This window comes from Sus scrofa, chromosome 10 (genome assembly GCF_054392235.1).
Source record: "Sus scrofa isolate SSC_HxYL_T2T_F1_AM1 chromosome 10, Sscrofa_HxYL_maternal_Yorkshire_Landrace_v2.0, whole genome shotgun sequence".
Taxonomy (NCBI): Eukaryota; Metazoa; Chordata; class Mammalia; order Artiodactyla; family Suidae; genus Sus; species Sus scrofa.
Genome location: NC_139392.1, coordinates 59,607,159 through 59,631,090, shown reverse-complemented (window position 1 = coordinate 59,631,090; position 23,932 = coordinate 59,607,159). Strand labels below are relative to the sequence as shown.

Genomic DNA, 23,932 nt, shown 5'->3' with positions numbered 1-23,932 from the left:
CACTGACCATTAGCCACCCTGCCATGCTCTTGGCACCATCTCCTTTGGAGGCCCCATACCCCCTTTTCTAGCCCCTGCACACTGCAGCTCAGAGGGGCTTTCTCAGTGTCATCTCTTCATGGCCCCACCTCTAGAAGAAAGCCCTACCTCCTCTGCCCTGTCCCCTCAAACCACAAAATGTGACAACTAGCTCTGGAAGGGACGTGCCCCCCCCCACCCCCTCTGCTCTGTCTCCTCTAGGAAGCCATCCATGGCCTCCCCCTGAGGCTGGGCTCTGAACCCCCTCTGAGCCCCACATGCAGCCCCTCTTCACCGCTTCACCCCTTTCCTGTGATTACCTGCCCCCTCTAGGAGCTACACTCCTTGAAGGCAGAGACCCAGCCTCATCCTCTGGGGTGTCTCTAGTGCCCAGGCAGGGCCTGCACACAGGAGGTGCTCAGTGATTGTTGAAAGGCACAGTGATTGCACAAGCAGAGGCAGGAGCCATGGGTGACACGCTGCCTTCCATGTCCCAGAAAGCAGGTTGATTCCTTCCCAGCCCCATCCCTACTCACCCTCTGCACCTGTCCCTCTGAGCCCCATGACACCACTTCCTGTCCCCGCACCACTGGGATTTTCCTTTCCTTTCTGACTCTGGAATCCCTCACTGTGAGAGAGCTCTGGCCCCAGAAGAGGGGAGAGGAGCCCAATCTCTTACCTCCTTTCAGTCTACACCAGGCATTTTCAAGGGTGGGGGTGGTTTTTGCTCCCATGGGAGAGAAAAACAGATTCTTAGGAGAGACAAAAAAAAAAAATCTTACTTTTTGTATGTATAAAGCAAAGATATACATACAGTGCATAAACAGATATGCAGTACATCTGTGGTCTTAGAATATCACGTGATTCAGAAAAAAGTATCTAAAAGGCTCCTGAGCAGGGGCGGTAGTAAAAAAAATGGTTGAGAAACTCTTATCTACACACTTGGGCCTTATCTTGCCTGGTCCACGGACTGGCCAGCACTGAGGGAGAGTCTAGGGTCCTATCCCAGGGCAGCTCAAGGTATCTCCAGAGGAGTTCCCATCATGACTCAGTGGGTTCTGAACCAGTATCCATGAGGATGCAGGTTCTATCCCTGCCCTCACTCAGTGGGTTAAGGATCTGGCGTTGCCATGAGCTGTGATGTAGGTCTCACATGCGGCTCAGATCCAGTGTTGGTGTTGCTGTGGCAGCTGCAGCTCGGATTCGACCCCTAGCCTTGGAACTTCCATATGCTGCAGGTGGGGCCCTAAAAGGGGGGGAAAAAAAGGTATCTCCAGAGATGACCACCTGCTGGCTACCTGGTGTCCCGTCCCCCAAGCCAAGCCATTCCCTCCCTCCCTTTGCCGGAAGGTCCACTGTTCTGTGTCCAGTGTCCTCTAACCTGATCCTGTTCTTACAGAGGCCGCAGGTCAGCCCTTCTGCTTTCCCCCCTAAAGGGAACCCCAGCTCCCAGGGCCCGAGGGAGTAGGAGGTGTCTCAGCTCTGTACTCCAGCCTTGGGCCAGGGCGTAACCCTGGAGTTCCTGGAAGAATCCAGCAGGGAAGCCCAACCACAGCAGGCACCCAGGAAGTGGGGATGCCACTGCGGGACAAGGCTTTCTTTATTGGGGAGGGGGTCACAAATAGTCTTACTTAGAGGTACTCTAGGCGGATGGAGTCCCTTAAGGGTGGGACACGACTGAAGATCTGGTGTCGGGATACACAGAGACAGGGTTGTGGGTAGAGGTCACGGGTGGGCGAGACACAGATATTCTGTGGTCTTCGTACGTTAGGGGGTTCTCCAGTATCTGGGGTTCCTGTCGGGTGCTGGAGCCAATGAAGACCAAGTAGATGATGGCACCTAAATAGGCACCCAAGGGAGGTGCCACCACTGGCACCCACCACCAGTCCCCGGCACTGCGGACAAGAGACAAAGGTGGCTTAGGGGGCCAGTGCCCAGCATGCCACCTGTCTCTACCTGTCAGGCTGAGAAGGGGCCTTAGAGTAGAGGAGTAACCCCCACCCTAGCCCGGGAGTTGGCCCCAAGCCTGGGCTCGGGTCAGCTTCAGCCTGATTTAGGGTCAGGGTTGACATTCAGTCCAGGAGCAGGGTCTGCCTCAGTGCTGTCCTGGAGGAAGGTCTGGACTCACTCCTGCCTGCCCAGGCTATGGGGAGCTCTGCAGAGCCCACCCCTACCCCACGCTGCTCCACCCCTCCACATGCAGGGAACCCATAGAAAACCTGCGGGGATGGGCTGGCCCAGGCAGTACCTGAAGACCTGTGTGCCCCAGCCAGCAATGAAGGTGAAGAAGCGGGGAGGCAGGTCCCGGGATGGGTTGATGGCATAGCCTGAGTTCATGCCCATGGATGCTCCAATGATGACTACAAGGATGCCGATCACCACGGCCTGTGTCCCCTGCAGGGCTGGGTTGTTCTCCTTGTCCGTGATGGCCAAGAGACACAGCTGAAGCATCCCTGTCACTATCACCTGGGGAGCAGATGCCATGGCAGCCACCTGGGGCTCCTAGTCAAGCCACAGGGTCTCAGCAGTGCCCCTGGCTCAAACCCCTGGCAGAGATGTCTTGGCATTGTCCCCATCCAGAACTCCCGAACTCTCCATTGTGAGGGGCTGCCTGCTGGCCCGTTCCTATGGGGGGGGGCGCTTGAAGAGGGACACCCACCCTGGACCACTGACCTCATCCAGGAAGCCCCTCCACAATGTCATGTGTTGAGGAAGATAGGTGGCAAAAATGTTAGCTGTGGCTGTGGGACCGGTCACTGTCAGCTTTCCCTCTGAGAATTCCATAATGGCACCTGCGAGACACAGACGGAGTGGGAACCACCCCCAGCTGAGCCCCACTGCAGTCCCAGAGGTGAGGCAGTAGGATGGAGGCAGGGAGCACCTCCAACACTTTTGTCTCCCAGACATTTTCGCAGGCTAGGACACTGAAGCCAGGTCTGCCCATCTTTCAGGAGAGGAGGCCGTGGCCAGAAGGACAACCCAAGGCAGGACACTCACCATAGAAAAGGCAGTAGACGGTGGCAGCAGCCAGGAAGGAGCCCAGGAACTGTCCCAACACGTACACAGGAAACTTCTTCCAGGACATTCGGCCTATTGCACAGTTGGTAAAGGTAACAGCTGCATTCATGTGGGCCCCTGAGGGGAAGGTCAAAGGTGTCAGGGTAGAAACAATTATCAGTAATACTGAGGGCAGCAATGACAACAATGACAGCATTTATGAAGGGCTCACTCAGTCCTCACAAGGCCCCTGAGTCAGGGACCACCATCCCCATTTCACCATTAGGGCCACGACAGTGAGGAGGGATGGAGAAGTTAAATTGCTGGCCTGAGGTGACTAGCTAGTTCAAAGTGGTGGGTCAAGGGGGTTCATGCAGCGTCTGGGCAGAGGAAAGGCGCCCCGGGTGTTCTCCCTCCAGGTGGTCCCTGAGGGGAGAGCCCTGGCTGACTTGGGGAAGGGGCTGCCTGGGAGGGGACAGAAGGAGCCCGCAGGGGACACCTGGCCTTGCCTGTCAGGTGGGGCCCAGCCCACTCACCCGAGATGTTCCCTGCCACGTGCACTCCCATGGTGACTCCAAAGCCAAAACCCAAGTTGACTCCAAGGTAGCTCCCCATTTTATCTCCAAGAACCATGTGGGCCACGGAGCCTAGACCAAACACCTGTGGGAGAGCACCTCTGAGAGGACCACCCACCCAGGAGCCCCGACTCAGAGGACTCAGAGCTCAGCCGAGGCCCCACACCCCCAAGCACAGGCCTTCCCAGCGCTGCCCTTTGGGACCCTCTGCTGTGCTCCCTACTTCAGAAACTTCCTTGCTCATGGAAGCTGCACCAAGGGTATAAACGGAGCTGGGGCAGGGGAGTCAGGGGGTCTTACAGACGCATCCAGGCCACGAGATGTCAAGCCCACCTGAAGTTCCAGGAGGAGACAGGCCTTCAAGGAAGGTGGGGCTTGTGTGGATTGAACGTCTCAAAGCATCTCACTTCAAGCCTGGCCTGAAGGAAGTTTTCTCAAGGGATCTCTAAGCCTCATGTCTGAACTCTGCTGGGACCCCTCAGCCCTCACCGCCCCCACACACAGCAGCCCTGGAAGCCCGGGGATTCTGCCTCTCTGGCCCTCAGTGCCATTTCCCTAGCTCTCAGGTGCCACTCCTGAACTTCCTGCTCTTGCCCATCCCTAAGTGCCGGATCTCATCAGGTGACCACCTCCCCACTGACCCCCTTCACAGAGAGATTAGAGGACTAAAGGGGAGCAACCACTCAACCTTCTCCAACCACTAACACCCACCTGCACTAATGCCCACCTTCCCTGACAGCTCTGGCTCCTGTGCTCTGCAGAGCCTCCCTCTTACCTGTACTTTCCATCTCCCCCGCCCCTTGACTGGCTCCCACAGACTCGGGGCTCTTCCTCCTTAAAAGTAAAGCTTCCACCTCAGCCCAGCCTCACTCATCAGTCAGGCTCTAGGAAGGACCCGCGAGCTGGCTCCTTTATCCCTCTCCTTGCCCTCCCTCCTCTGCCTGGCTTCTGCTTCCACCGGTCACTGACTCCAGCACTCTGAGGGCTCTGACCTCCAGATTGCCCTAAGGTCCCTTCACACATTATCTCACTTGACTGTGCTGACTTTTACCCTCTTCACCACTCTGAGCTTCTAGAAAGTACCTCCTCTTTGGCATCCATGACATCTCTCTCTCCTGGTTTTCCTCTCCCCTCTGTAGCCTCCTCCTCTCCAAGGTTCCTTCTCACATTCTTCTTCATTCATCTGCCTCATCAATACAAATGATCCTGGGGTTCTAGCCCTGGCCCTTTGCACGTCTCACCCCAGTCACCCCTGGGTTTTCTTATCAGGGCTAGGGCTTCAGATATGCCTGATCTACTCATTCCCCAAACCTCCATCTGGGAGCCAGATCCCTTTTTCCAAATACCCACTAGAAGTCTCTGGAGTGTTTTACAGGCACCTTGGGCTCTATGTTAAAAGCTCACCATCTCTCAGAAAATATGATCTTCATTCCATGTTCCCCCAATCAGACTGGCCAAGCCAGAAACTTGGATTTGCTCTCCCTCTTCGCCCACAACCAGTCAGCTCTGCTTCCACTCTCCCTAGGTCTTACCCAGTCTCCTTCACAGCCAGAGTAACCTGACACAAAAATCTGATCACATCTGCCTCTTGTTCAAACATGCAGTGGATCCCTTCCATTTCTAGGATGAGGTCCAAACTCTTGGCCACCATTTAAGACCCTTGATAGCATGCCTTCTGCCCCTCAGTTTCATAGCTGATCCCGTGTTCCCTATGTTCAGCACTAGTATTACTGCTACTAACAGCATTACTGCTATTATTAATAACACCAGCCATTGAGCACTTACCATATGCCAGGCACTGCTAAGCAAGTTCTACCTATCACCTCCTGTAACCCTTAAACCAACTTAGGCATTAGGTACTATGACTCTCCCCATTTGATAGATGGGCAACTCGAGGCTCAGAGAAGTTGAGTGGCTTGTTCAAAGTACACATCTTGCATGTGGTAAGACAGTTTTTGGATCTAGGCAGTCACCTATGCCAGTCTCAGACCAAACAACCACACTGCTCCCTGCTTGCCTTACCTTCTCATGGCCCCATTGTTTGTTTGTTTTTGTCTTTTTAGGGCTGCATCCATGGCATATGGAAGTTCCCAGGCTAGGAGTTGAATCGGAGCTGTAGATCCAAGCCATGTATGTGACCTACAACGCAGCTCATGGCAACACCAGTTTCTTAACCCACTGAGTAAGGCCAGGGATCCAACCCACATTCTAATGGACACTAGTTGGGTTCTTAACCCGCTGAGCGACATGGGAACTCCTGCCTCTATGTTTTTGCATATGCCATTCCCTCCATCTGGAATACCTGATCCTAGATCCTAAAAATCTGATAATCTGTTTAAGGCCACACTTAGATGGCGCCTCCTCTGAAAAGACTATGTGTTTTGGATACACTGGCTTTGAGAGGCCTGTAGATGTCCAAACTGCTGGGAATTGGAATCTAGATCCAGTATGATGGCCACAAGCCACATGTGGCTATGATGTCCTTGAAATGTGGGTAGTCCAAATTGAGATCCACTGAAGCATAAGGCACACACCAGATTTCAAAGGTTTTGTAGGAAGAGGAGACTATAGATCTTATTAATAACTTTATATTGATTATGTCTTCAAGTGGAAACACTTTGGATATATGGGTTAAATACAATGATTATTAAAATTAATTTCAGCCATTACTTTTTATCTTTCGAGTATGGCTACTAGAAAATTATAAATTACATATGTGGCTTGTATTTCCCTTGAACAGTCTTAGAGTTTTTTGGAAAAAGAAAACCTGGAGAGTTGTGGACATGAGGGCTGCAGCTGAAGCCTTCGGAGAAGATGAAGATCCCCGAGAGAGAGCACAGGGTGAGTAGGCAGCTGAGGGCAGAACCTACGGCCAAACATCAGCCCTCGGGGTGGGTGTTAGATGCCCCAGCTGGAGCAGCTGTGGAAATGGAAGAACAAAGAAAGAAGGTGCTCTGGACCCCATGTGGCCCACACAGTCATGTGTAGTCCCTGGGTCAAGCTCATGAAGGCCTGGAAACCACCCCTTTGGATGTCACAAGCCAGGGGTCTTCTTTAGTAGCGTGGTGAGCACTGTATCATCAGGCCATGGGGTCAGAAGGCGGGCCCCAGGGAGTGTGAGATGAGTAGGTGTGGAGGGAGAGTTGAAAGGACCAGTGTAGACATCTCTTTGAGAATCTGCTTGTGAAGGGAGGGAGAGAGAGCGTGATAAATGAGGGGCTCATGGGGTGAAGGGAGGAATGTTCTGTGTTCTGCTCTTTTGGGTAAAGAGATTTGAGTGTGTTAAGGTTGAGAGAGCAAAGGGCTGAAGATAAAAGAGGGAGAAAAGGATGAACAAAGTGCCTTAGTGCTTGGGGGTTTGGCACCAGACTAGAGGATCCTGCCTGAAGGAGGGGGTAGGGGCCCCACCTATATGTGGGTACACAGGGAGGTGAGGTCTGGTGGGTGAGGAGCCAGACAGAGGAAGCCCCGCAATGGTTCACTATGTCAGGCTGGAGACTAAACCATTTGCTGATTAAAAAAAGAAAAAAGAAAAAAAGAGCAGGCAGATGGAGTTCCCATCGTGGCTTATTGGGTTAAGAATCTGACATAGTGTCCCTGAGGATGCAGGTTCAATCCCTGGCCTCGCTCAGTGGGTTAAGGACCAGTCGTTGCCCTGAGCTGTGGTGTAGGTCTCAGACATGGTGCGGATCCTGTGTTGCTGTGGCTGTGGTGTAAGCTGGCAGCTGTAGATCCCATTCAACCCCTAGCCTGGAAACTTCCATATGCCGCAGGTGCGGCCCTAAAAAGAAAAAATGGCAGGTAAAGTACAGCAGCATTGGGGAAGTCTGAGAAAAAGTGAAGCAGCCTGGATAGTGTGAGAGAGAGAAGGTTGAGCAGGCCCCCTAGGTTGCACAGGAGTCCCAGGACAGGTGCTAGGGAGCCCAGACATGGGCCAGCTTAGGACCAAGCTTAGGATGAGGCAGGAGAGGACAGGAGCAGGTGGGCAGCCAAGCCAGGCCAGGCCAACAGGTTTCAGGGCATCAGGAGGGACAGGGACTGGAGCAGGCATGGAGGGTCTGAAGACCAAGGGTCCCCATTTCTAAGTAGGCGCTCACAATCATTTACTAAAAATAATGAGTGAATAAACCCCAGGGGCTCTCCTGTGTCAAAGTTGCCAACTGGCAGCCCAGCACACATTTTGTTTGGATAACTTGGTTTTGATGCATCAGAGGTTTCAGCTTCCCTTGCAAAATCAGAAGCTCTGTCAACTCTGGCCTGAATTCCACCCTGCATGACAACAGTCAGCTGGAGTGGTGGCAGTCACGTCCTTGCAGGGGTCATCACTCTGCAGTTAGCCCCAGTCCCCACCACTCTGAGGTGACACTTTGGCCCCCACAGCCTGTGAGCTGGTTTTCCAGGGCCCAGTGCCCAGAACTGCACCTCCCTGGTCAGTAAATGTGGCCCAGCCTGTCCAGGTCCCTCCAATAGCCACGGGCCCAGCCCAGAAGACAACACCCCCAGGGGGATGGCAGAGTGAAACACAGCGGTACAATCTTCTCTCATCTCAGCTGCAATAAATGGGGCCCAAGGTCACACTAGCTGATCTGGCTAAACCTTCACCCTGATGACTCACTGAGCTTCCTATCAACTGAAAAAGCCCCCATTCCTTGGCACAGGCCCAACACCTAAAAATAACAACAACACGATGTTCTCTGTGAGCTTAAACCTCACAAAGTTCTTTTATACGTATTACTTCCCTTGCATCCTCTCAGCCAATCCAAATGGCAAATGTTTCTGCTCCCACAGGAAACTGAGGCCTTGCAAGTGATCTTGAACTACCCAGAGCCTGGAAGTGAGGGCCTTACCTCAGCTGGGGAAGATTAGAAATCCATAGCTGGAGTTCCTGTTGTGGCTCAGAGGTAACGAGCCCAACTAGTATCCATGAGGATGTGGGTTCGATCCCTGGCCCCACTCAGTGGGTTAAGGATCTGGCATTGCTGTGGCGTAGGCCAGCAGCTGTAGCTCGGATTCCACCCCTAGCCTGGGAACTTCCATATGCCTCGGGTGCAGTCCTAAAAAAAAGGAAGAAATCCACAGCTAAGCTAAGGGACAGAGCATAGAGATGAAAGGTCAAGACCAGGATGTAAGACTGTACTGTTAAATCATCTTAAATTATCTTAAAGTGTGACTTTGGGAAAGTGACTGTCTCATGGTGCCTCAGTCTCTCCATCTGTGAAAATGGGAAATAATAATAGTACCTCCCTCACAGGGCTGTTGTGAGGATTTGAGGATGCCACTCATAAGGGCCTAGCGTTACAGTGCCTGGTCTGTAGTAGGTGCTCTCTAATCATCTCAATAAAAGGAAAAGAAATTCGAGTGTGGGCAGCATGCAGGCATGAATGCACACGGGCAGTGCCTGCTTCCTGTGTCTACAGTTTCAAGGTTTAACAGCCCTCATGGGGTTGGAATGTCTTGTCATAAATGAATTACTTTGCCCTGGATTAAGGCAAGACAGGATCCAGGTGCCGTGATCATAGCTCGGGAGGGTAGGTAATGGGGGAGGGGGAGATGGTGAGAGGCAGGGAGATGGTGAGCAGCTGAGTGTGCTTTCCATGTAGACAAGCCACCAACACATGTGTCCTATGTGTGTGCTGGTTATTAGGCTGTTGGCCTTTTCCACACAAGTCAGCCAGCTCTAAATTAGCGTTGTACTTACCAATGAGGAGGCTAACTCTTCAGAACTAGTTAAGGTGCTTATATGAGGTCACACAGCTAGAAGATAGCAGAGCTGGAATTCAAACCCAGCTCTAAAGACCATGAAAAGGCCCAATTCAACACACTTGCTACTGTCTGAGAAGACAGGCGCTGAGCCACAGAGAGACCTGCCCAAGGCCAGCTGGTGACTCCGTGGCAGGATGATCAAGGTAACAACCCAGAGTGCCCTGGGTTCCATGGATCCCAATATCTCCTACTCTGTGACTCAGTGCACAGGCATGCACAACACACACACAACCACACACACTTAGGCACACTCATCCTCCCTTGCCCTGCTGTCTCTGACCTCTGCCTCCTTTCCCAGAGGCTAGCCCTTCTTTTCACCAACCTAGGCCTTTTTAAGGTGCAAACAAGCATGGCCCCCGTTTAAGGGCAGACACTGGCTAGGATCAGTGGTGGAGCCAAAGCAGGTGGGGAGGGGGAGTTTCTAAGAAACTCCATGTTACATCTGGTTTCTGTCCCACCATCCCCTAAAAGAGCCCTCATCAAGGTCCCCAGTGACCTCCAGGTTGCCAAACCCTATAAGAAGGTATCAGCACTCACCTTCTCCGGCCTGAAGCAACCTCCCACACTGCTGACCATGCTCTCCTTGTGGACCCCCCACTTCTGCAACCTGGCGTCTCCCCACCTTCTCCTTCCAGCCCTCTGGCCACCCCTTCTCAGGCCCCTTTGTGTGCTTCTCTTCATTCTGCAGGCACTGTCCTCAACTCATTTTTTTCTCTTTCTATACATTCCCACTGGACAATTTTTTTTTGTTTTTTTGTGGGTTTTTTTTTTTTTTTTTTTTTGGCTTTTTAGGCTGCACCCTCAGCATATGGGAGTTCCCAAGCTAGCAGTCAAATTGGAGCTGCAGCTGCTGGTCCACACCACAGCCACAGCCATGCCAGATCCGAGCCATGTCTGCGACCTACACCGCAGCTCACGACAACGCTGGATCTTTAACCCACTGAACGAGGCCAGGGATCGAATCTACATCCTCATGGATACTAGCTGGGATCTTAACCCACCAAGCCACATGGGAACTGACCCACTGGACAATTTTTATAACCACCATTCATGTTCTGATGAAGTATAACTCTTTACTTCTAGCTCAAGCACTCTCCAGAGGTCCAGGCCCCCATATCCACAACCACCCCCAAAATTTCTCCCAGGTACCTCACCTGATTGCATCCAAACCGACCTCACCGCCTGCCCTGCACTGGGCCACAGGCTCCAGACCTGCTTCTTGGCGCTTTCCCTGCATGTGCTGCTCTCAGTCTCACTGCTTCCGTTCCTCTGTCACCCACTCCTTCTTCTCTATCCAAGGACCATCACCCCTCACCATCCTGGATCATTGCAACAGCTTCTTCCCTGGTTCTCCCCACTCCAGCTTTGCCCAGTCTGTTCCCGACGCACACTGCACCCAGAATTTCCTTCTAAAATCTAAATCTGATCATATCATTCTCCTACCTTGAAAACCTTCCGTGTCTCCCCATGGCCCTCAGGATTAATTCCCAAAGCCTCTCCAATCAGTGTCCCCTCTGATCTCTCTCCTCTTAGTTCCCCTTCTCCTCACTTCCAGCCATGCCCCCCGACCCACCCACCCCCAGCCAGCCCATGATTTCGTTCTGCCCCCACATATCATGAGCCCTTTCTCTCCCAAAAAGACTTAATGAGAAAGAGCTCTCTCCCTACTTTCCTGTGCTTCTCCCTCAGGCTTCCAGCTCAGGGGCTGAGGAATGGACAGTGTGACTCAGAGTCCAGCTCTGGGGGGTAGGTCGTGGATTGCCCTTACTGAGCCCTACCTTCCTGCGGCCTCTTTCTCAAAGCCCCTCACCCTGTGCCCCCCACACACTCACCATCATGACAAATGTGCTCATGAACTCGGCCAAGAACTCTCTCACCATCTCCTTCCGCATTATTGTTTGCATCTTTGATATTGCAGGTGGCGTGATCATCTTGGAGGCACGGGTAGACCTGGTAGACCTGAAGCAGCAGCCCGATCCCATGGGCAGAAATGAGACTCAAGCCAATTTACTATCCATTGGCCCTTCAACTAATGGCTGAGTTAATTGGTAACGCAATGGCCTCTCCCCACTCACAGGTCCTCTTGCCCAGGGCAGCTGGTACTGCTGGGGTCAGAGGCATGTGACAGCCACAGGGATGTGGAGAGGGATTGGGGGTTGACAGTCAGGCCACGCCCCTGCTTCCTCCTGGTGGGACCTGGACCAGTGGGATGGGTTTACCAACAAAGCCAGGTTGCAGAGGGGATGTTTGGGGAGCCAGTAAATGCCCTCTGTGGTGCCAGTGAGCCTCGAAGGAGAAGCAGGCAAGAAAGAAGAGCTCAGCTATCTGCCTGCCCGCTTGTCTGCAGGAATCAGAGCTCTGGGAACACAAGCAGGGCATCAGGCAGGACCTGGCAAGAGCAAGGCTCTGCAAACAGCACAGGGTGTGGCACAGTCAGCTCCCAGGCTCTATAAACAACACCGAGGCCTGAGCATGCACAAGGTCCTGCCAGTGGTGATGGGGAGGGCAAAGTATACCAGCTCTGCAGCCAAATCTACACAAATGAACATCTGTAAGTGAATGAATGAGTAAGTGAAGGAATGAACCAGTGAAAGGGAGGGAGGAAGAAAAGGAGGGACTGAATCTAGCACTATGCTGGGTATGTGGTAGATGTGCAATATACATTGTCAAATGAGTGAAAACTGAGCAATCAGGAGTTCCCTGGTGGCCTAGTGGTTAAAGATCTGGCATTGTCACCACTGTGGCTCGGGTCACTGCTGTGGCGTGAATTCGATCCCTGGCCTGGAAACTTCAGCATGCCATGGGCACAATCAAAAAAAAAAGAGAACAAAAAACTGAGAACTCATCTGTTACTCTCCACTAAATCCCCAGAACTTCCCACAGTGCCTGATACACAGGAAATGATAAACATTTGTTTAGTAAGTACATGATTGGATGCATAAGTGAAAAAGTGAGTTAGAGGCTCTGTCCTCTGTTGGGGGTTGGGGGGCCTTGAGTTTGGGAAAGAAGTTGGGGTTTGGAGGCTAAAGAGGAGGAGGGGTACAGATTCCTCTAAGCGTGGCCTTAGTTCTTGTCCAGATGGGTGACTCTCCCCATCTCCATGCTGAATGTCCCTCAACTGCTTCACCCTGCTGAGGACAGCAGCATCACCCCCACCCTGCCTCAGGCTTCCTGCCTTTCCTCCCAGAAGCAAAGCCTAAGCACAGGGAGTGAGAAATGTCAAACAGGCATGGATAAAACACCTTCCACTTTTCTGGCTGAGACCCCATGTTCATTTCTCACTCACTCTAGCCCTTGCTCTGTCCTTACTTCAGGGAAACAAACCCAGGGCCGAGCATATAGAGGGGGAGGTAGAAGTGCCCGGATGGTTCAAGGACTCCCATCCAACTGAAGCTTTAGTGCAGTATCCTGCAAGAGTCATCTTGCCCCTAGCACCAGCTTCCTTAGCCCTGAAGAAGAGTCCAAGGCAGGCAGGAATCCAAGAACCGTCCTGGGAAGGTACCAAGAGGCAGAGGAGAGGTGGACAAAGAAGGAAGTCAGAGACACTGAGAGAGCTCTGGAACCCTGGCCCCTTCTCCCTCACCACACAGTAGGCAGGATACAGTAAGTGACAAATAACTAATGAACCAAAGATTTATTGAATGCCTAGCACACCTACTATGTTCAGGCTCCGTGGTAAAGAACACTGGCCTGGTCCCTGCTCTTAGGAAGACAAACAATTAACTAAGCAATCCCAACAGTGTGAGGAGTGTGGCCACAAGTGAGGAGCAGGCACTGTGTGTTTGCAGGGAGGAAGCAGACGACCCAGAGGCGGGAGTAGGAGGCTCTTCCAGAGGAGGGAAATTGTAGGTCAAAACAGAAGACTGGCCAGATGGAGGAGCATCGGGGAGCCCAGGGAAAGTTCTGGGCTGAGGAATGGCTTGGACAAAGGCTTGCAGCTCTGACAACATGTGATGTGTAGAGGAATTCTTCAAGGATGGGCCGCAGAGAGAGGGGAGAAGGTGACTCGAGATGGGCAGAGAGGGGCAGACAGCCTCATGGTCCACACTGAGGAGTCCCACATCAACCCAGAGGGCCATGGGGTGGAGGATTTACACAGGAGTACTGCCTCCTCTTTGGAGGCTGGAATGAAGGAGCAGAAGTGGAAGTGAGGTGAGCAATCAGACGGGCTGAGAGGTAACAGCAGCCTGAGCCATGAAGGTGCAGTGAGGTGGCTAGAGGAAGAGAGTCACACTAAAAGACGTGGTATCTTATTAGAGAGGAGGATGGAAAGGGACGGGACAGGGATGACCCCAGGCTCTGGCTAGAGCAGCACCATGGCCTACATGAGGCACAGGAGAGAAGCTTCAGGCTTAGGCAGGAAGATGAGGAGTCCCCTTCTGGGTGTGGTGAGTTTGAGGAGTCCGATAGTCAGCTAAGTGGAGGTGACCAGTAAGGAGGCTGCGGGTCACGAGGTCTTGCTTAGAGATGCACATCTGGAGGAGTTTCCATTGTGGTGCAGCAGAAACGAATCTGACTAGGAACTGTGGGGTTGCAGATTCGATCCCTGGCCTCTCTCAGTGGGTTAAGGATCCGGCATTGCTGTGAGCTGTGCTGTAGGTCGCAGACACAGCTTGGATCTGGCGTTGCTGTGGCTCTGGCATAGGCCGGCAGCTGTAGCTCCGATTCAGTCCCTAGCCTGGGAACCTCCATATGCTGCGTGTGCGGCCCTGAAAAGACAAAACACACATACACACACACACAAAAGAACAAGGTCTTGGGAGTTCCAATTGGACTCCTAGCCTGGGAACCTCCATATGCCGTGGGTGTGGCCCTAAAAAGACAAGAGACAAAAAAAAAAAAAAAAAGAACAAGGTCTTGACTTCTGGCTTGAGGAGTGGAGGAGAAATGGAGGGATCCTTGACTGAGCTCAGAGCACAGAAGGAGGAATGGGCTTGGGGGAGTGGATATGGCTGTTTTCAGCTGGGACTGAGAGAGCTATGAGACCCAATAGGACTTTTTTTGTGTGTCTTTTTAGGGCCACATGTGTGGCATATGGAAGTTCCCAGGCTAGGGGTTGAATCAAAGCTGCAGCCACTGGCCTACACCACAGCCACAGCAACTCCAGGTTCTGTGACCTACACCTCAGCTTGCGGCAATGCCGGATCCTTAACCCACTGAGAGAGGCCAGGGATTGAACCCACACTTTCATAGATACTAGTTAGATTCTTAACCCGCTGAGCCACAGCAGGAACTCCCCCAGTGGGTCTTTGGAAACAGGATCTAAAGCCCAGGAGAGAGCCAGGGCAGAGACAGCAATGTCATCAGCACAGAGGGGTACCCATTCATTCTCCAAGAGTACAGACAAATATCCCTGCCTGTGTGCAGCTAGCTGACAGGCAGTGATGAAGTGTAGTAAGAATGTACATTTGTCTAAAAGAGGGTAGTGCATCCTATGGGAAAGATGGAGCAAGGAAAAGCGGGGTGGGGGGGCGGTTTTGAATGAGGCGGTCTGGGTGAGCCTCATTGAGAAGGTGGCATTTGAGCAAAGAAAGACAAGAAGGGGCTGAGTGAGTGAGCCATCTGGGTGACTGTAAGAAGACTATTTTAGGCAGAGGGGACAGTCACTGAAGGACTCTGAGCGTGAGTAAAGGAAAGGAAAGGAGGTCATTGTGACTGGAATGGGAAGGGTGGGGTGGGGGAATGTCAGAGAGGGAATGGGCATTAAATAGGCAGGGCCTTGGCCATTGCAAGCCTTCACCCCAAAGAGACATGAGCCGTCCAGGGTGTGAGGCAGTGAGTTCAGTTCAATTGAGAACAACCTACATGGGGCAGCTGGAACCCACTGGCCAACCCCAACCCTCATCCAGGTCTTTCTGAGCTTTCCCTCTTGGTGCAGGCGGGAGTGGCCCTTCTTCTGGGCCCCGTGGTCTGGTGGGGGGTGGGAAGGAAGGAGTCTGGGAGGGTCAGCCTCCATGAGGTAGAGGGAGAGAGTGGGACGGGGGCCGCTGGGAGTGTGCTGAGTGGGGGGCCAGGAGGCTGGGGTAGGGGAATGGGTGGGATGCTTACCGCCTCTTCCTGTCTCTTTCAGTCATATTCTGTCTTTGAGATTGTTAGATGCTGTGGACCCAAAAAGAGGTCACTAGGGCTTGAGGGATGACACAGAACTTGGCCCCTCATTCTCATCAGTTCTCAGCCCCCCGGGGAGAAGCCACAGGGAAAGCTCCTGCCAGTGCCAACCCCTCAACCCAGCCAAGCTGGCAGGGAGGGAGATGCAATGTGCTTCAGCCAATGGGGAGAGGCCCTGGGGCCCCACCCCTGACCCACACTGGCCTCAGGATCCCTGGGCCCTGGACCAGGCCCTGTGGAGGTCCTCCTGCCTTGGACAATGGAGATGCCCACAGCCTCCTCTCAGCAGCTCCACCCCCACATAGGTGGGTATAACTGCCTTTAGTCTAGCTTCACACTCTCTTGCTGCTGACTTAAACTGACCTTCCAGGACCTCTTCCACCCCTTTCTTGCACGCACACACACACACACACACACACACACAGAGACACAAACACACAGGAGGGGTCCTGAAAATTCCTTTAGTCTATACTCCCACCTCAGAACAAAGTCTACCCTCTCACCATTCCTGAAAATTCCCTTTTATTCCCACTTTCCTCACAAATGAGAGCACAGAACTAACCCTGGAATCTCCTATCCTCCGTGTCCTGCTTGTGCTCTAGCCCAGTTCCCTCTAACTGCAGCCTAGGTTCACATCCCAATCCCTGATTGCAGAAACCCCCTAGCCCCAGCCCTGGCCTCTCAGGACAGGACTCGGGGGGTGAAAACCTCTCCAGCGGCAAAGCCAGAAATCCACCCATCTCTCTGATCGGCATCCTTTCTGCTTTGGACCAGGGCCACCGGTCTCTACTCCTCATCCCACCCACCCCCGGCTCTGTGGACAGCCCAGGCTCACACATCCTCCCAATCTCCGTTCCAGGGCTGGTGCTCCCGGCAGCCAATTTACAGGTAAGGAAACTGAATCCCAGAAAGTGTGACATATCCATATGATGCAGCAACTCAGGACTAAACCAGAACAGACACCTAAGCCTTCCGCTCCCAGCTGGGGTTTCTTCCCCAGAGAGTCCTATGGTCCCCTCCTCCCCACAGGGTTTCCAGGGAATGGCACTCCCAGTCCCGGGGCCCCAGGGGAGACCCCTGTCCCAGCCTTGCCTGGGGACCAACTTACTCTGCTGAAGTGCCTTATGCTTCCAAGCTCAGCCTTGGGGGCTCCTTGTAAGTGAGCAGCCTTTAGTGAGCAACCTTTAGTGGCCTTGTTCAGCCATTGGTCAGCATTGCAGTGGGCCCTTCCCCCAGCAAGTGACAGTTAGTGAGTGACCGTTGGCCCCTCCCCCTCCCCTTTCTCAGTATAAAAGGAGCCTGAATTCAGACTGAGGCAAGATGGTTTTTTGAGACACTAGTCTGCCATCTTCTCGGTCTGCTAGCTTTCCGATTAAAGTCGCTATTCCTTGCCCCAACAACTCATCTCTGAATTTATTGGCCTGTCCTGCGGCAGGCAGAGTGAACTTACAGCAGGTCTTGGTCTTGTTCCTCCGTGACTGTCTCAGGCTCTGGCTATGGCCCCCACTAGGGCTCCACAGTCCCGAGCCCACCTCTTAGTCCTCCTCAGGGTGGCCCTGAGCACTGCTCTGCTCCGCTCTGCTCTGCTCCTCCAGGGGAGAGGTCAGTGGGACAGGGGTTTGGCCCATACCGCTTGAGCCAAATCCAGACACACTGCCCAAAATAGCATCCCTTTTCCTGCCAGCAGCACCATAGGGACAGGGTTCTGAAGCAGCCCTGTGAGGTCGGAGTGGAGCTCCAAGTGGGTGCACTGAGCCTCAGAGGGTGGGCCTGTGCTCCAAGCCAGGTGTCCATCCCAGAGCCAGAGGAACCCCTCTGAGGGCCCCAGACCTGGGGGAAGCCCCAGAGGCTCCTGAGGGCCCCCCAGGTAGGGAGAGCTGCACAGAATGGGGATTGGAGGTGGAAAGTTCTGGAGATCAACAACCAGGTTGAGGGGTTGGGGAGAAGACCCTGGATCAGTCCTAAGGAAACCCTCATCCCAAAGAAGGTAGGGGATGCTCAGGCCTTGGGCCCAGGGGTCGCACACTTGGAAAGGAAGAAAGCCACATAAGCCAGATTTGCAAGGAAACCTCAGTCTAAGAGGGGAGGTAGAAAGCCAAGCCTGGTTCTGGTTCTCTGAAGGTCCTTTGAGGGGGAGGAGAAAAAGCCTCATCCTCTAGGAGCCTCCATCTGAGTGGGAAGGGGGACCTAGGCCCCAGCCTCAGGAAAATGCCTCCCCTGGGAACAGCAAGCCAGGCCTCTGTGAAAGAGCTAAGAGGGACCAGAGTGTAAGGCTGAGGGTGGGGTGACCAGGGTGGGGTGAGGAGTAAGCCAGGGGATCAGCTGTCATCTGAGAGGACTTCTGGAGCCAGGGCATGGCTGAGCCTCCAAATGTGGGCCAGTTTGAGCTGTGAGCAGGTAACCTAGTGCTGAGACACGAGGGAGGGGCTGCTGGATTGCAGCATGTCAGGAGACCTGCCAGGTGGAGTAGTGGATGGTGGGCAGTGGGTCCAGGAAGCTTCTGAGGCAGCAGCCCCTGGGTTGTGGTGAGGTGATACAAGATTTGGTTGCAAAGCCAGCTCTGGGAATAGGATTGTCCTCTAGAGGGTGCCAGTAGACTGAGGCAGGTCTGGAGCTTGCATTGCCCAGGCCTCCTCCCCTGCTTGCCCAAGTCCCCACCCCTACTTGCCTAGCAGGTCACTCTGCACAGTGAGGCAAGGTAGGCTGTCCAATCAGATACCATCCTTAAGAAACAAACTTAGAGTTCCCTGGTGGCTCAGTGTATTAAGGGTCAGCATTGCCACTGCTGTGACTTGGGTTTCTGCTGCGGTGAAGGTTCAGTCCCTGGCCTGGGAACTTCTGCAAGTTGCAGTTGCAGCCAACAAAACAAAATAAAAACAAGAAACAAACTCCTCTACTGCCACACCTTGGCTAAGGCTCTGCCTCTCACTCCCCTCTGCAGACTTGCCTTTGTTCCTTTCCTGTGTGCCCTGATGAGGTCAGGGTGAGGGAAGGGTCAGAAGTGGAGCTGGGGAGTTCCTGTTGTGGCTCAGTGGGTTACAAACCCAGCTGGTATCCATAAGGATGCACGTTTGATCCCTGGCCTCACTCAGTGGGTTAAGGGTCCGGTGTTGCCGTGAGCTGTGGGTAGGTCATAGATGAGGCTCAGATTCGACCCCTAGCCTGAGAACTTCCATATGCTTTGGGTGTGGCCCTAAAAAACAAAACAAAAAGAGGCACAGGAAGGCCAGGGAGGCTCCTTTGCTGAGGACAGACTGGCCTTGGTGGGCTGGTGGAGGGAGGATGACCACAGCACTGAAGAAGTAGAGGCTGAGGAGGCAGAAAGTTCAACCACGGAGAGAAGAGAGGCTCTGAGGGGCTTCCAGGCTGGGCACTGGGGTCAGAGTTGGATCTAGACAGAGCCTAGGATGATCTCCAGGGCCTATGGAGATGGTGTGGGCAGAGAGGAAATACCTGTCTTTACCGAGGGGGCTCTGAATAGGGTCACAAGATAAAATAGAAGATGTTCAGTTAATTTGAATTTCAGAGAAGCAGTATTTGCAATATTTGGGACATACTTACACTAAAAATTTACCCATCGTTTCTCTGAAATTCAAATTTAACTGAGTGTCCTAGCTCTGGTTTCAGTGAAGACCCCTCTTGAAGCTTTGCACACTTACCTGGTTTGAGTCCCAGCTAGGCATCAGATTCACAGCACAGCCTTGGCTCAGTCCCTGCCCCTCTGGAGTGGGGTTGGAAGATATGCAGTCCTCTCACCCCACTGCTTTTGGCATCCAGACAGTGTCCAGGAAGGAGTCCTCCTGTGTTACAGTGGGTTAGGATCCAGTGTTGTCACTACAAGCAGCTCAGATTGCTCCTGTGTAGCAGGTTCGATCTCTGGCCTGGAAACTAATGCATGCCTTGGGCTTGGCCAAACAAACAAAAAAGACAGGGTCTAGGAGAAGGTTTACAAATGCAGCAGCAGACCATTAAGTCAAAAAGTAATTTGGTTGAGGAGTTCCCTTCGTGGCTTAGCAGTTAATGAACATGACTAGGATCCATGACGATGCGGGTTCGATCCCTGGCCTTGTTCAGTGGGTTAAGGATCTGGCAATGCCATGAGCTGTGCTGTAGGTCGCAGGCGCAGCTCACATTCTGAGTTACTGTGGCTGTGGTGTAGGCTGTCAGCTGTAGCTCTGATTCAACCACTAGCCTGGGAACTTTCTTATGCCGTGGGTACAGCCCTAAAAAAAAAGAAAGAAAAAAAGTAATTAGGTTGAAATAATAAATCAGTTGGAAATGCATTGGTAATATTAGTGTGCTACAGGGCAATTTTTATAAACTCTGATGTATCTTTTTTTTTTTTTTTTTTTTTAATCTTTTGTTGTTGTTGCTATCTCTTGGGCCGCTCCCGCGGCATATGGAGGTTCCCAGGCTAGGGGTCCAATCGGAGCTGTAGCCACTGGCCTACACCAGAGCCACAGCAACACGGGATCTGAGCCGTGTCTGCAACCTACACCACAGCTGACGGCAACGCCGGATCGTTAACCCACTGAGCAAGGGCAGGGACCGAACCCGCAACCTCATGGTTCCTAGTCGGATTCGTTAACCACTGCGCCACGACGGGAACTCCCTCTGATGTATCTTTAGGCGTTTAGTCCTTTCAGCAATTGCTCAGTTTTCTTATTCTGATTTTGCCTGAAATGCACTACTTTGGCTAGTAAAATGTTGGAAATAGTCCAGTCCTTCAATCCTTAACTGCTAGGCCACTAGGGAACTCCAACCTCCTGTTCTTACTCACTACTAAAAATCTTACAATGTGAATTAGTGATTGAGGACATTAATGTTCAACCTTACTGAAAATTTAAATATTTATGAACACATAGCTAAACAAGTCAAGCAGATTTAGTTATCTATCATTGGAGTGGAAATATTTTAAAAATAGAAAACAAATTAATAATCTCATATCCTTTTCTTTTGTTCTTTTATTACCTAAAATACAAATAAGCCAAAGGAACATTTTCCCTCCATGACAACAACTACAAACATTTTGATAGGTTTCTTTTTAATCCTTTTTTTTTAATGTGTACACATATGCACATACCCTCCCATGTTGTCAACAAGAAGTAGAATAAGGAGTTCCCGTCGTGGCGCAGTGGTTAACGAATCCGACTAGGAACCATGAGGTTGCGGGTTCGGTCCCTGCTCTTGCTCAGTGGGTTAACGATCCGGCGTCGCCGTCAGCTGTGGTGTAGGTTGCAGACGCGGCTCGGATCCCGCGTTGCTGTGGCTCTGGCGTAGGCCGGTGGCTACAGCTCCAATTCAACCCCTAGCCTGGGAACCTCCATATGCCGCGGGAGCGGCCCAAGAAATAGCAACAACAACAACAACAAAAGACAAAAAGACAAAAAAAAAAAAAAAAAAGAAGTAGAATAAAACTTCCATAAGGCTTTGTAAAGTTCTTTTTTACAAAGATGTTTTTGTCATTCAAACATTAAGAATATTTCCGGAGTTCCTGCTGTTGCACAATGGTATTGACAGAGTCTTGGGAGCACTGGGACACAAGTTTGACCCCTGGCCCAGGAACAGTGGGTTAAGGATCTGTTGTTGACACAGCTGCAGCTTAACTCATGACTGTGGCTGAGATATGACCCCTGGCCCAAGAATTCCATATGCTGTGGGGTGGTCCAAAAAGAAAAAAAAAATTTCCATACCAGCAGGTCCATATCCATGTCATATATGTGGCTAAACTGCACAAACTCTCTAGTTTTAAATGTATCCAACTCCATAGCATGCGGCAGACACAACTGGCTGAAACCCCATTAGGATTGAAAATGCAAATAGAAATTTTTAAAAATCAGAGGAAAGAAAAATGCCCAAAGATGCTAAGACTTCTCTGAACTTCCCCCAATGTATCAATGTGTAAAAAAATGAATCATTTCTACTATTTGTTCCAACTAACATACTATTTGATTAACTTATTTATCACATAAACTTCTTTCAATCAAGTTGTTTTCAACTTGGGGTTTTCCAGATTCTATTGAGCCACAGGATCATTTTTACAATTCGGGAGCCATGGTATCAGTAAGAAATGAGTTGTTTCTACCAAGGGAGCAAGAAGGAGAGTGGGAGAGCAGTGCATAAACCCATCTCTCTGAAATCATCTGACACCTTGAAGATTTTCAAACTGCTCAAAAAAGAAAAGACCCTTAAGCCTCATTTGGGTAAGTGTCCCCTTTCGGATTCATTTTTTCAAGTAGGGAAACTGAGACTCAGAGCAAGGTAGCAAACTTGTCTAAAATCACCCAGAACTAAAGCATCCAGATCTGCCCAAGAGGCTAGGGACCCCAGTGAGGAGTCTAGGTGGCACTAGGTGGCTGGGCTGGGAGGGCCGAGGGCACAGGTAGGACTCAAAATGGTCTTTAACGCTGACGCTCTCCAATGACCAGACCCACCCGCCAGCCCAGGCTCTCATCTTTCCTTTTCAGAGCCAGGGAAGAGTGGACAGAGACAGGCAGACGGGATCACACAGTACCACTACTTGCCAAAAGGCGAACATACTGTAAATCATGGAACCAGAATTAAAACCTAGTCCTGCTCCACTCTAAAGCCCTCATCTGGCTGCCTAATATTGCATCAGAAAGCAGACATAATTGCAGCAACATGGATGTTCCTAGATTATCACACTAAGTGAAGTAAGTCAGAAAGAGAGAGAGAGAGAGATACCATTATGATATCACTTATATGTGGAATTTAAAATATGACACAAATGAACTTATCTGCAAAACAGAAACAGAATCACAGATACAGAGAACAGACTTGTGGTTCCCAGGGGTACGGGGCTGGGAGAGGAATGGATTGGGAGTCTGGGATAAGCAGATGCAAACTATTATATATAACTGAGTCACTTTGCAGTACACCAGAAATTAACACACATTGTAAATCAACTGTACTTCAAGAAAATAAATTTTAGAAAAAGAAAAACCATGCATAGAGGTCAGGCCTGTCCACTTTTTAGTATGAGTGGAGCTATCAGGGAAGGCTTCCTGGAGGAGGAAGGGGTCTTATTGACAGAAGTTGGGAGATGACAGTGAAGAAATTTGCATGTGTGAGAAGCATGTGTCTTTGTATATGTCTGTATGTGGACATGAATATGTGTGCACAACTTTGTGTGTGTGTGTGTGCATATGCGTGTCTTGTCTTGCATGTGCACATCTCTCTGTAGGCGCTCTCTCTCTCTCTCTCTCTCTCTCTCTCACACACACACACACACACACACACACACACACACACAGGTTTGCACACATGAGCATGTGCCCATTCCTCTGGGTTAATGTTTTCCTGCCTGCGTCAGCACGGTGCCCATCAGCAGGCAGCTCACTGCAGGAACGTGCCCTATCTGATCTGGTCAGGCGCTGTGGGCCTGGAACAGGGGGCTTGGGGTGGGCTGAGAGCCCACCTTAGCCCAAGCTACTCTCTCTCCACCACTCAGCCTGAAAAAGGAGACATGCCCAGAGGCCCTGGCAACCTGGATCTCCCCCTACTCACACTGGGGGTTCCCTGCCTCCCTCCAGGTGGGCAAGGCCAGCTGCTCCCTAAGTGACCTTTCCCACCCCTCAGCTCTGCCCCATTCCTGAGGCCTCTCCACACATAGATGTTCCACTGAGGACAAATGGGGTGTAGAGCCCCCAAGGACATGCTCACAGGGTATCTCACTTCATTGGGAACAGCTTTGAGATGACTGTGCTACCCTGCAGGAAGGTGAGATTTGATTTACAGCTTTCCAGGAACACAATGATTGCCCAAAGGGCCTGTGCAGAGGTCTGTGTGGGCAGGGATGTTGGCCCAGGCACCAATAGGCATTGAGCCCAGGAAGACTTCATGGAACACAGGGACCCCAGGAAAGGTGGGGCCTTCCCAGTTCCTGGTCCCCTCCCAGTATCAAAGGAGGGTCCTCTCACGCCCACGCTGGTCCCTGGGGCGCAGGCTGAGCCAGACTGGGCTGGGCAGGGAGACACAGCCTCTTCTGCTCTGGGCATAGCCCATGGTCCAGGGTGAGTCAGGCACAGGTGTCCTGGCTCCCTGCCCAGCTCGAGGATGCCCTACTGCATCTCCTCGTGGGAGAGTTTAGGATGGAGCAGGGAGGAAGGAGCATCAGCCCAGTGACAGTGTTCCCCTTGGTGAAGAGTTAGCAGAAGTTTGCCTCCCTCACACTCCATCTCTGCACAGTTTCCTCCTGGCACTAGGGCCACATTCTGACTTTGATGGCCCTTGCCACTTTTGCTTGCGGGCTCCTTCCTCCATTAAAAAAAATACATTAAAATTATATTTTAGGAGTTCCTGTTGTGATTCAATGGGTTAAGAACCCAACTAGTATCCATGAGGATACAGGTTCGATCCCTGGCCTCAGTCAGTGGGTTAAGGATCCGGCATTGCCATGAGCTATGATGTAGGTCCCAGACGTGGCTTGGATCCAACGTTGCTGTGGCTGT

General features: G+C 51.9%; 2 protein-coding genes across 7 annotated transcripts in view; one reads left to right on the top strand and one right to left on the bottom strand.

Moving 5' to 3' along the window:
* LOC146399457 (uncharacterized) overlaps positions 1–23,932 on the top strand; it is a 79,488-nt gene that overhangs the window by 9,841 nt on the left and 45,715 nt on the right. For 2 of the 6 annotated variants that reach the window (XM_084979935.1, XM_084979934.1), the window contains 4 exons: positions 2,970–3,128; positions 6,331–6,431; positions 16,236–16,349; positions 21,475–21,990. In XM_084979935.1, coding sequence (XP_084836061.1) covers positions 6,374–6,431; positions 16,236–16,349; positions 21,475–21,584 — 282 coding nt within the window. In that variant the 5' untranslated portion in view covers positions 2,970–3,128; positions 6,331–6,373 and the 3' untranslated portion in view covers positions 21,585–21,990. Of the gene's footprint in view, positions 1–2,969; positions 3,129–6,330; positions 6,432–10,436; positions 11,947–15,423; positions 15,767–16,235; positions 16,350–21,474; positions 21,991–23,932 lie in introns of those variants that run through there. The other 4 variants (XM_084979933.1, XM_084979937.1, XM_084979936.1 and 1 more) reach the window with 4 other exon arrangements.
* Positions 1,601–16,590, bottom strand: AQP7 (aquaporin 7). The gene is given in 8 exon segments (NM_001113438.1): positions 1,601–1,913; positions 2,267–2,484; positions 2,692–2,810; positions 3,016–3,153; positions 3,552–3,675; positions 11,186–11,312; positions 15,402–15,452; positions 16,570–16,590. Coding segments are annotated over 7 exon segments (987 nt in total). The 5' UTR covers positions 15,428–15,452; positions 16,570–16,590; the 3' UTR covers positions 1,601–1,678.